The sequence below is a fragment of the Eufriesea mexicana genome, unplaced genomic scaffold (assembly GCF_001483705.2).
Source record: "Eufriesea mexicana isolate 0111107269 unplaced genomic scaffold, ASM148370v2 scaffold515, whole genome shotgun sequence".
NCBI classification, from domain to species: domain Eukaryota; kingdom Metazoa; phylum Arthropoda; class Insecta; order Hymenoptera; family Apidae; genus Eufriesea; species Eufriesea mexicana.
Window position 1 is genome coordinate 135,757 of NW_016908693.1, and position 12,749 is coordinate 148,505.

The 12,749-nt window shown below is 30.9% G+C and overlaps 1 protein-coding gene across 1 annotated transcript in view; it reads right to left on the reverse strand.

Moving 5' to 3' along the window:
- Positions 1-1,315: 1,315 nt before the first annotated feature.
- The window catches only part of Ipk1 (Inositol phosphate kinase 1), a 76,443-nt gene continuing 65,009 nt past the window's right edge, over positions 1,316-12,749 (reverse strand). Inside the window, exons 4-8 of the mRNA XM_017897541.1 lie at positions 4,582-4,781; positions 2,701-3,120; positions 2,218-2,424; positions 1,726-2,087; positions 1,316-1,526 (exon numbers count right to left, since the gene is read on the reverse strand). Coding sequence (XP_017753030.1) covers positions 1,316-1,526; positions 1,726-2,087; positions 2,218-2,424; positions 2,701-3,120; positions 4,582-4,781 — 1,400 coding nt within the window. The remainder of the gene's footprint in view (positions 1,527-1,725; positions 2,088-2,217; positions 2,425-2,700; positions 3,121-4,581; positions 4,782-12,749) is intronic.

The window sequence follows — 12,749 nt, forward strand, 5'->3', positions numbered from 1 at the left end:
TTTCGTATTAAAATATTTATTACTTCATGATACATCTTGCAATAGCAAATAATATTTGTGAATAATATTTATTAAATAAAATAGAAATTGTTTTAATTTAAAATTTATTTTAACGATACATTTTTAATAATGCATATTGCAAATCATGTAATTTAATGTAACGACAACGTTTTTAGGGTGATAATTTACAAATAAGCGATTACAAAAGTTTTGGTGTAATATAGTGTCATAGATCTCAAATATAATTTAATTAAAATCATAGAACCATATTAAATATAGAGTTGAATTTTAAAACTTAAATTTCTATGTACGAAAAGCAATTAAAAATTTTGTTATATGAAAGATTTATTTGTTACATAAATTTATTCGGTCATTTTTAATTCATAAAATTATAATTCATTTACGGATAAATAAAATCACAATATCAAATTTGTAAATAATATCATAACACAAACGAATAATATTAAAAATTTACAATTACATTCTTTATATTTGCATTCTCTTCTTTTTACATTTTACATTATTTTTCCTGATTTCTTAACATTGTTGACGGGAGACGAGAATTCTAATCTTTCGTTTCTCAACCATCAGTGATGGAAGAAGCAAGTTATCGTTGTTCATTTTTAACTGTTAGTGATAAAATACGCTAATAATAAGTATGTAATATGCATAAAAAAGTTGTACCCAATAATTTTTGATAAAAGCTTGCACTTAATAAAATATTTACATTGTTTTGAATAGTGACATATTTCCCCGAAAATGTACGAGATTCGAGTCAATCCATTTCATAATATACTATCAGCAATGTGGCAATATATTTTATATTTCTAATTTATAAAATAATTGCATTTATTTGTGACCAATAAGGTATTATAATTTATTTTTGATTATCTTAAAATTCATAATTTAATAATAAATAAGTAATAAGTATTTTCGGTTTTTATACACATAATCAATTGGATGAATACAAATATAAATATTTTAATTTCAAGACAAAAATACTATCGAGATCATTTGTTAATTAGCATATTAGTTACAATAGTAGCACAATTATTTAATGTCGTATGATGTTAAAAGAATGTATATAAAATATTTCAATGAATGAAAAAATTTTAATGTTAATTCCCTACTTTACAATACAGTAATGTAAACCACAGGACTTTTGTTTACTGTACATATTTCAGAAATGTGTCCTTTATACATCATCTATAATTAGAGATATTTGTGATACAATAATAAGCCCTGTACTTTAAAAAATATAAAATATAGGAACGTCACATAGTAAAGTCTTAGTTAAAGTTTATAATTATAGTAATCATTTTTCAAATGACGATTGATTTTTAATCACAAGTTCTTCTTCGAGTAAAGATATTACTGAATTTAAAATATCGATATCCCGTTGGCGATGTTTCTCAATGCAATATAAACTTTTCGGATCTATATCTGAAATTCCTATATTACAAACAAAGCTGAGTCCATCCGACAGTTGTATTACGTTTTTGTCAAGGGCAGACAACATTGAATTCCTGTTTTACAAAAAAGAAAAAAGAATAAATTAGTGAACAGAATCAGAAAATATTGATCATTATTTAAAATTTAAGTATTTCTTTGTTAAAATATTATTTAAATATTCTACATCATAGTGTAATAATTTAACATATTTGGGCATTAATAACAGCAATACTTTTATTCTGTACTTTCACAATAAAATATTTAAAAACTTACGGATTTATTTCTTGAAAGGACATTAATATCGAACAATCTCTAGCACACGAAAACAAAAGATAATTCTGTAAGCATAATATACTTTCGGCATTTACATAAAAATATGTTCCTTTTTTGTTACAACGTATTTTTTCTCCGTTATGTATTGCGTTAAATTTATTGTACCATGTGGTATTTTTTTCATTATGCATTGGAATGAGAACTGATTTTGGTAAAAGAAGAACATTTTCATTAGGTCCGTTAATATGTTTGTTGTCATCATAATCGTCATTAAACTTCGATTTTCTTGAAGTTGAAGTATCTTTGGCACTACTTTGTATATAAGCCTCTCTTAACGTTTCAGAATCTTCTGTAATAATTTTCTGAAAAATAAAAGAAGTGTTAAAATATTCCTACGAAAAATAATTTTTATAAAATATCTATCTACATACATTATAATAAATAACACCCTTTGCTATGTATTATTGTAAACTAAAAGGAGAATTTACTTACTTTTTGTTTAAAATAAGATAACCGTTGATCATTAAGTTTGAGTATGTTTATTAAATTAAAATATATAATATCATCAGTTAGTAATGAACGAAACTTTGAATACGTATTATAAACGTACTCTGAACTAATAAAGGGTAGCCTCTGCATGCGAAGAATTCGTTCTAGCACTGAATTATTTGGTAATACTTCGCCCTTTATATTGCACGCCTGTAAATGTTATAAATTTATTACATTCAGTATTTATTTAAAATTTTGTATAAATTTATATGCTTAATATTATGTTTAAACCTTGTTACGATTTCTTATGTAAAAATATTTAATTAATTAACACTTAACAAATTTAATATCATAATAAATTATAAAATTATAATGTAAACTATAGTGAAATAACTGTTTGAAATAATTTTTATTAAAATTTCTAATAAATCAAACAAGAATTTATTACATGCATTGTATTTAATATTGTAGAAAGTTGATATTTACCTCACCAACAAAATATAGCAATTTCTTAGCTTTTGCAATTAGATCTGGATTAATATACGGGGTTGTTTTCAAATCTGGTTCAACGGATGTGTATAATTCATTGGCAGGAAGTGTGTTATATTTAAATTCTTCCGAGATAAACGGATGTAAAAGAGCAGTACAAATTAAATTACAGAACTTATCAACATACTCTTTGTTCGTGGAATTAACAGAATTATGGAACCAGTTTGTCAAGACGCATTCAAGGTCACTCGAAGATGATTCTTGATCGTAAACTATAGTGCCATTCTTAAAGATCTTGAGATTGTTTTGCGGTGATTTTAGTAGTCCTTTCAATGCCGATTTCATGCGTGTTTCCACTCCCGAAAAGAGATCAAATGGACAGTAAGTACTGCGAGATGTAATCATCTTCTTCTTTAGCTGAAAATATAGGAATCATTAATTAATTAATTAAGACATTTTATTTTATTTTTACTTTTATTATACAAGGGAAATAATAATACACAAATATTAGTATGGAATGGTTCTTGTAACGATATTTATGATTTTTGGCCTACATATAATAATTTAATAGAAGAAAGAAAATTAGTTTAAATTTTGTATGCAGATTATGTAATAAGATTTCAATTTTTAAAGAAAACGACTTTTAAACCATACTTGCTTTCAAGTTAATAAGATAAATTTTGTATAGTATGCAGTATTTGTTTATTTATGAAAATTACGTTTGGTAAGGAAAATAAAGTATTTATTTTTTATAAGTTTAATATTTATATAACAATTGGTGGAAAAATTTGTCTATCTTTGAAAACAGGAGATTTGGTTGTTTGAATTTTTCAAATGCAAGATCAGTATCCAATATTACTATCAATGTTTACAAATATAAGTCGAGTATTTGATAAAAAAATATGAAACAGAATTTTGATCAAGTATATTGATAAATTTTCAGTTATTTTTATTGTTTTAAAAAGAATTGTATATTTTCTTTAAGAATTATGTATCCCATTTTTTATGACTTTAATGAATTGATGAATTTAATATTTTAGAGTAACCAGAAAAGAAGTCAGTAATATCCCATAGTATATTTATGTTAATATTGTATATTGATAAATCATGTTATTTCTGTCATATTCAATTTGTCTTCGCGTTAATTTACAACTTACATTTATAGAAAATATTGTAAATACCTTAAAATATTTAGAAATATTTATAATAATAATTAATATTAATAAATATCTATATTATAAATATTTGTTACTACAAACTTGAAATTTGATTTTTGAATTTTGAATGTTAATAACAACAATATGGTGCAATATTATTTTAATTTATTTAAAAATTTTTTTAAGCAAAGATAACTGCAATCTTTTTGAAACTAAACAGCATTTTAAAAATTCTATAAATATTTTTTACCACAAACTTGAAATTTGATTTTTGAATTCTGAATACAAATAACAATAAGGTGCAATATTATTTTAACTTATTTAAACAATTTTTTAAGCAAAGATGACCGCAATTTTTTGAAACTAAACCGCTTTTTGAAAATCCTGATTGAAACTGATTGAATCTGAATTTTTTTGGTGAATTAAGTAGATAAGAAATTGTGGATACCGTTACAATAAACATCCTGTAACACAAACAACTGCAGTGAATAACATGATATTATTTTTTATTGTATATTCTTATTATAAATTTATTTCCTAATTTTAATAAATTAATAATGTTAGATGAAAACGATTTTCGTAAAGTACATGTCCAATGGAAGTACTTGAAACAGTAATATAATAACAAAAATGATAATATTTTAAATTATAATAATCTTAGGAAATGAAGTAATGCGTTAGAAAAATATGAATTAAGAAATATAGAATATCGAATAATTACCTTGTAGTACTGTGTCAAACAGTACGGACATTTTTGAAATTTTCGATCGATATCTCGCAGGTAACCTTGTTTTGGTTTAATTTCAACACAGAATGTTTCATTAGTCCGAAAAGGATTGTTATCGAATTTTGTTCGAAGGAACGTGTAGTCCGGAAATTTTGTTGCATATGTTTCCATGATTTCCTTATTGCGGCGTTTGTCTAAAAAGAAAAAAATATTTGTTAAACAATTTCATTGATAAAAACCCATGCATAGTCGATTAACGAGTGTTTGACGAACGAGTAAGAAGAATTATCGAGCATATCATCCGTAACCAGTTTTCATTTTATTAGTGGACGTTAAATATTCCATTCGACCTTAAAAAAAAAGTCACGCGATTATTCATGCGAAAACTAAATACTATTACAATTATTAGAAAATAGTGATACGAAAAGAATAATTATCATTTGAACTACTTTACACCACGGGGATAGGATTTGCTTAGTACAGCGTTGCGACTTATAGCTCCCTTTCTCTCTCATTAGTGATGGAAGAGCGCGCATCACGTGGGACATTTAAACACGCACATAGTATTGAATATTTTGCAGTCGATTTAAAAGAGAGAAATTCCAGTGCTAGTAATTCCACTACTAAATTACAAATATATAATCAGTAATTACTGATATTTTATTACTTATATCCTAAAATTCCGTAATATTTGATGTATTATACCGGAATGTTTAAAGCTTCAATTAATAATAATTTCTCTTTAACACATTTTCTCACAAAAGGTATTAACAGAATTTTAAATATTTTTTACATACATTTCTTACAATTTCTTGGAAATATGCGTGTAAATACATCATCTTTTGCTTGATAAAAATGTTATTTATTTATCATTGTCATTATGTATAATTATCAAATAAATTAATAAAATTTATACAATAATGTATAGTGTGCAAAACATTCAAACCACTATATTACAAGGAAATTCACCTATTGCAGAATATTGATTTTACTGAAGCTTTGCATTATACATGTAGAGCATAATGCATTCTATATAGAGCAATTGTTTGTTTAGTTTAATAATTAATTTAATTTAGTAATATAGTATACAGAATTTTGTAAGATATAACAAAACTTTTCAACTATAAAATGTATAATTTTTCATTTGTAATAAAAAAAAGTTTCTACTTGACAGAAAAATTATTTCATATGAAACCTGTTATGCTTTACACATATACATATTTCACAAAAATTATTGAAACAGAAGAATTTCATTGCAATATAACGGCTGAAAACTTCTATGTCACTGTATATTGATGATACGTATATACAGGGTGTCCCAGAAAAACGTATACACACTTTAATGCCTTATTCTTTCTAATTTATTTTTTCTGTAATCTGCAATCCATCTAAATATATACTGTTTTTATAATCACGCAAAGTGTGTATACATTTTCTTAGGACATCCTGTATTTACACCATACTTGTAGTGTTACATGTGTACTTATATGTGTTATAGTGCTATATGTGTAATTATGTTACAGTCTTAACCGTTTTTAAAATATATAACCTTTCGTAAACCTGAAATCGTTGCTATTCATTCCAATTACCATCTATGAAACAGTTTTTGCACAAGAGTTTTTTCTGTTCCAAGATTATTACAGATTTAAGTAACTTTTACAAAGGCGAACAACTGAGTAATGTAACAAAGAAAACTCAGCTGTGATACATGATACAACTGTTCGTCGTATACGTATTGGTGTGCCTTCTAACAATATTACATTAAACTCTTTGACTGCCACGCCGAAATCACATACTTCTCTCAGTATGCCACGGGAGTGCACCGCCAGATGCGAGATTTGTTCTAATATTTTTTTGATGTTCTAATAAAAATTTTTCATCGTTCAATGTGGCACTTTTTATTTCAAAGTATCTTGTAATAAGCGGTTGTATTCAGAATGCATTAACCGTCAATTTTCATTCAATGCAGTACAAGTAGTTGAAGCGCTGACCACCATGTGGCGCCACAGGAGAAACCGTGGCCGGTCATATATGACGAACGTGGCAGTCAAAGTGTTAGGGGGGTAAACCAGTATGACATAACCTCTATCATAACCTATCTTTAAAAATTCATAGAAAATAATTGGGAGAAGGTATATACAAATTTTTCACACATGCAATTTTCTTTTTGCTTTTAGACTTAAACTACTTATAAAAAAAGTTAAGATAAAAAATATCAGAACAGAAATGTTCGGAAAAAAATTTTGAATTAACCATCTGCGAAATGGAGTGGATCTTGATGGTGGACAGGATACAGCACAAAAGTCTGCAAAGGATGAAAAAATGTGGTGAGTAAAGGTAAACAGTGTGGCTATCGCATTAATCACAGTTAACAAATTTAGAGCTTTAAGCAAGTTCAAAAAAAAATCACGAAGTTGAAGATGATAGAATAAGACAAATTGTTCCTAAGAAATAATTCTTTTGAAAATTTTCCGAATTTTTATATTTTCAGTCAGTGATTAGTGCCAGAACCAGTGTCTTGCACAAATACTCAAAAAATATCACAGTTTTGGTTCTTTAGTTCTTCAGTTATGCCACCATGGTTAAAAGCGGTGTTCCAATAAAATTGAGGTTAAACATTTGGTTGACAAAAATGGTTGCTGGAGTTGGAGTCAATACAGGGCGCGCGCTAACAGACGAAAGATGCTGTAGTGATGCGAGTTTTTCGAATTTCGACTTCGGGTTTTTTGCATTCGACGCAACAAAGAACGGAGAATTTTTTGGAACAATAAAAAAGAATCTATTTTTCGAAGGTTACATACTGGACTGTCTCCTTAATAATCAACGTCGTCGTTGTGGAAGGATTGATAATTCTTGAAGATAAAGATACGACTATTGCAGGTAAGGTACGATATGATTAATTCATTTACCGCAGTATCGTACACGTCACATACATAACAGGTGTATTTCCAAATGACTAATTCGCTCGTTTCTCATCTACTGTCTTTTCCTTTATTCCCTTTCTTCTCGTAAAATAAATATTTTTCAGTGTTTGTTTCGTATTAAATTTAATATTTTCGCACGTATATCGAAACATACAATATACATACATACATACATATATACATACATACATGTGGAATGCTATTTTTAAAATACGAAAACGAATAAAAAATCGACGAATGCCGATGCAGGGTTTTATTTTAGAAAAAAAAGTCGAAAATCGACTAATACCGTCATGGAAGGCTATTTTTGGGAAACAAGCTACCTGAGTTGCATGGTCTTTGCGGGGATCGGAAACGCAGGTCAGCGGAATCGCATTTTCACAAGGGGCGAATCGCAAATCGGCACAGTGACGTAATTTTCACGGAAGTAAATCGCGAATTGGCTGAATCGGATCAGCCAATTAGTAATTGATAAAAGCACGTCATCGAGCTCGGCAAAGGGCATAAAAATAGAACCCTCGGTGACACAAGAAGAGTCCTGAGCGGAGAATCCTCGAAAAATCCTCGCGAATATATTGGGTTGGCAAGAAAGTACTTTTGGTTTTTTAGTGTGAAATAAAACTCAATTTTTTCTATACAGTAAATAAAATTTTAATCGGTCAAATATCTTCCATTCTATTCGATGACCTTTTGCCATCTTTCTGGTAACTTCATGATCCCGCGCTCATAGAATTTCTGGTCCTTATCTGCAGAAAACTTAACCAAGTGCGTAAATCTCAGAAGGTCGACCAGAACGTTGTGGGTATTTTTCAGTGAAAAATCTTCAGAACGAAATTTTTTAAACTAATTCTGACACGTGCGTTCTGTTAAACAATCAAGACCATAAACTTCTCGTATCTCTTTGTGAGCCTCAGCCGCATTCTTGCCTTTATGAAAATAAAAAAGTAAAATGTGTCGAAAATGCTTATTTTTGCACTCCATGATAAGACTGACCGTGAACTGACAGTTATAAACGGAAATTTACACGGAATTTCACGAAATAGCAACCTAAAGGTATCGACTACGACATCTCAAAAGAAAAAAATTCTAACATTGACAAAAGAATAACTAAACGAGCATAACATTATTTACTGATGCAAACCGAAATTACTTTCTTGCCAACCCAATAATTTCTGACCGGCACGGACGTGAGTCGTTCGGTGTCGGAGAGAGACGAATAGAAGCGTGTTTTCCGTGTGCAAAAGTTACGTTATTTCAATATTATCTTCTTGCGTTCAATCAATATCCGCGTTTGGTGTTCGTTTCATTCTCTTCGTTTCCGGTGTCACAAACCGTTCGCGCAAACCCGATAATTCCTTCATTATTTCTGTAAGCTGAAGACACAATAAAACCTGTTTTTGACATCCTGCATATACTTCTATCTCTGTTTTTAGTATTTGCACACAATTATTTCTGTAATTATCAGAATTCTTTTTTTTATTTATTTATATCACCTATTAGCCCTTTGCACTCGACGATTTTTTGGCTGAATATGTATACGAGTTGAAAAATTTTCTGCTATAAGACTGTCGATATCCTTTTGAGTAGCAAATAAGAAATCGTATTGTAGGAATAGAAGTATCTTCGGTGGATACCCCACTCCCAATATTCCGTCTCCAAGGAAGAGGTTGGCTAAGTGCAGTGGTGTCCTCTTTGTCCAGCTCGATGATGGACTGTTGTTCCTGTAGTGCTGGCCTGGTGGTATCCCCGTGGTCGTCGTTGCTATAGATGGGGTAGCAGGTAGAAGGACGATGGAAAAGGAAGGGATGCGTTTCGTCCCGGGCCTGCTAGCGGACTCATCAGTAAGGCTTGCTTGGCAGGCCCCTGCCTTAGACACTGGGATACTTAACACTTAGCCGATCGCACGCCCCAGAGCGAACTGTACGGTTTTCACCGCGCTTGGGGAACACAAACTGCGTTGTCGGAACACAAACTGCATTTTTCGGAAATACCGAATAAGGGGCCTTAAAAATTGATGAATTTTATTATATGTTGTGCTTTATAGAAGCAGTTCGTCAGTAATTGCGAACAACTCCAAATGGAGGCAGTGCAAGTAATAACCGAAAACGATAAACGCGTTGCTAAGCTCAAAATGGCAGATTTCCCCGATCGATCGGGCACCGACTTACTTTGAAATGGGGAGATCTCCCCGATCGGTCGGCTAAGTGTTAAGTAGGTGTCACGGGAACTTGTATTTAAGGGAAGTCGAGGCTTCACTGTGGACTTGTGAGAAAGTCCTCGAACCTCCTTCAAGTAGGAAACCATCTATTGGCGAGGGTGAGAACTTGGTCGCTACACGTATGATAACACGTAGAATTATTTAATTTCGATGCCTAGCACATCGTTACGTTATCTTAAATTTGACATATTAATTAATATCACTCTTCTAAACTTTATCAAATGGCGACTGAAAGGCATCTCTCGAGTGCAAAGGGTTAATATGGATCATAGGAATGTGGACTTTTGATGGTTTTTGATTTATATTAGGCGTGTGAATTATAAGTGTACAAGATCGTAACTCGTGTACTACGTTTATCTATATTTCGTTCGTATTGTACATTCTCTGTTCCAAATTTGAAAATAAATAATCACACGGTAATCCAGTTGCAAAAATATCTAGACTACCATGGCGCGACCTGAAGTTCTCATTTTCTAAAAATAGGTAACTGGAGAACTGCCCTGGAAAATCTAAAGAGGAAAAGACACGCTAAGAAGAAACATGTAAAATTAAAAAATTTCCTGTTCGATACTTTCCCAATTTAATAATATATTTATACTTGATTAGACTAAAGGAATAGAAGAAAAAGGTATAAAAATAAAATATACGTGAAATATTATTTCTATCGCGTATTTTCAACGTTATCAAATTGATAATAAATGATTTAATTTAAAGAAATAATTTTGCGTGCAATATTGTATTATACACAATGTCCAATTAAAATAAACAATTAAATAAACGAAGAAATAAAATAGAACTAAATAGTACATTAATTTAAACGTTCTAAACTAATTGGAAAGACAGAATATTACAAATACAAAAATGATTTTATTCGTAATTTCGAGCAGTTGCGAAGTAAAGGCGTTCCATCATTTAACAATTATCGCGTCACATGACAAATACATAAATTTATCAAATATTACAAATAATTCCATTTTTCTTTGTAAATGTCTTTCCCAACACAACGCGATTCAAGAAAAGGAAATCTTTCTATACGCACGCCAATGGGGTTCCAACGCGCCAACGCCAATGTATTAGAACACATTGCAACACTATACGTACTATGCGTTGCAAACAAGAAGTCTGCTATTTCGACACAGGGGCAAGATGGTTATTCTATTCCACCTAACATGCTCGTTCGTAGCCCCCACTCTTCTATGACACTACCAAAACCACTATCTTTAGGTTCGGTAACGTCATACGTTAACATAGGCGTAAGATATCCGTAAAATTCCTATACTCGAATAATACATTGCAGGCCTGCGAATATGAGAGTAATACTGCACGAGCAAAACATGATTCTTTTCACTTATACTTCATAAATATCGAACACGTATTTAATACGCGTATGAAATACAAGTATAGTTAAATAAAATTCGAAAATGAACATTCATCGGAAGAATCTGAAGTTAATGCTTTAGGGATAAGTCTACGCTCTTGCATCTATTTCTTGCGTCCGTCTCACTTTGTCTCGATTGTTTCGTTTGCTTTCTTTGTCACACGGTGCTATATGATCAGGCTAATAGGAAGGTGATCATTTTTGTCAATAAGGGAAGCGCGTTTACTCTACTTCTGCGATGGTGTTAGAATGGGTGAGTTGGTGAGAGTTGATCCTATATTTTGCTCAGCAGACTTCTTGTCAGCAACGCATAGTACTGTGCGTTCGAGAAAAGAAGAAGGCACAGCGTGTTTACATCCTCACGGCTGACTGACTCCGTTGACACCCCCTATTAGTCAAGCACAGTGACCGATGACCTTCGTCACCGTTTTCGGCCAATGGCGGTCATTGGCTGTGTTAAAGGGAGTGTCAGCGGAGTTAATCTGCCGTGAGAATGTAAACACGCTGTGCCTTCTTTCCTCGAACGCACTATATATACGTTTCCGTTCCGTCTATCCCAACATGGCAGCGTGCGTTGGCCATAATCAAATCTCTATCGCGATAAAACTATGAAAGATACACCTCGTATCGTATCAATACCTAAATTATTGATTTAACGCAGAGAACTCTTTTATAACTTTGCGAAAACTGGAATACCGTTAAAAATTAAACAATGCATTATAACCTCGAGAAACCTAACCTCCTAATTGTATCTCGCAGCGAAAAATGATTAGTCATGTTTGAATTTTGTATACGTTAAATTAATTGTACGTATTTTTAATTCATTTTCCTTCGAACGACAAGGTAATTTATCTAAGTAGGACAAAAGAAAGTTGCTGATAAAATAATCACGAGATAAATGCGTAAATGAACACGAAGGTTAGGTTAGGCGTTGTAATAAAGTAAAAGGCATGGAAGTGAAAGGTTCATTGGCAGGGTGAGCAGGACAGATGTAAAAGCAGTCGTTCAGGATCAAGAAGATCTAAAGGAAGAAATTATCGAAGGGAAGGGATGATGCAGCAGGTTTTCAGGGTCGTGAATGTATTGTGCGTTCGCCCTGGGGGAATCAAGTTCTTTTTCATGCTCGAGTATCCACAGACTTTGTTCTTATGGTGTATAAAAGTAATTGCGAGTCGTTTGATATCGTACTATACTTATCTGCACTGTTTTTTTTATCGTTATTCACGACTGATATTACGTATCCGATAATTTATTGGATTATTTGTCGTAGTAAGACCTTTGAAGGACAAATCTACGTGGATAAATCAGAAAACTCGCGAATCATTCATTCTTCTTCGAAAACAACGTTTTATACTTTACATTAATAGCGAAACTAAAAATCAAAACAGAGATTTTATTCGTTTAAAATGTAAAAGGAAGGTATATAGTAATCACTCTACAACTGTTCATCACGTGAACTACCATGTTACACTTTAAAAGAAAATTAATTAATTAACTTTAATGTATTTATATTTGATTTAAAAATTCAAAATCGATATAAAATATATTATTTTCCATTACTATTGCGATATTCTTATATTTGTGAAAGGATCCTCGCGATTTTATTGTAGTATTATCGAAAGCCTTATCAAAATATTCGAAC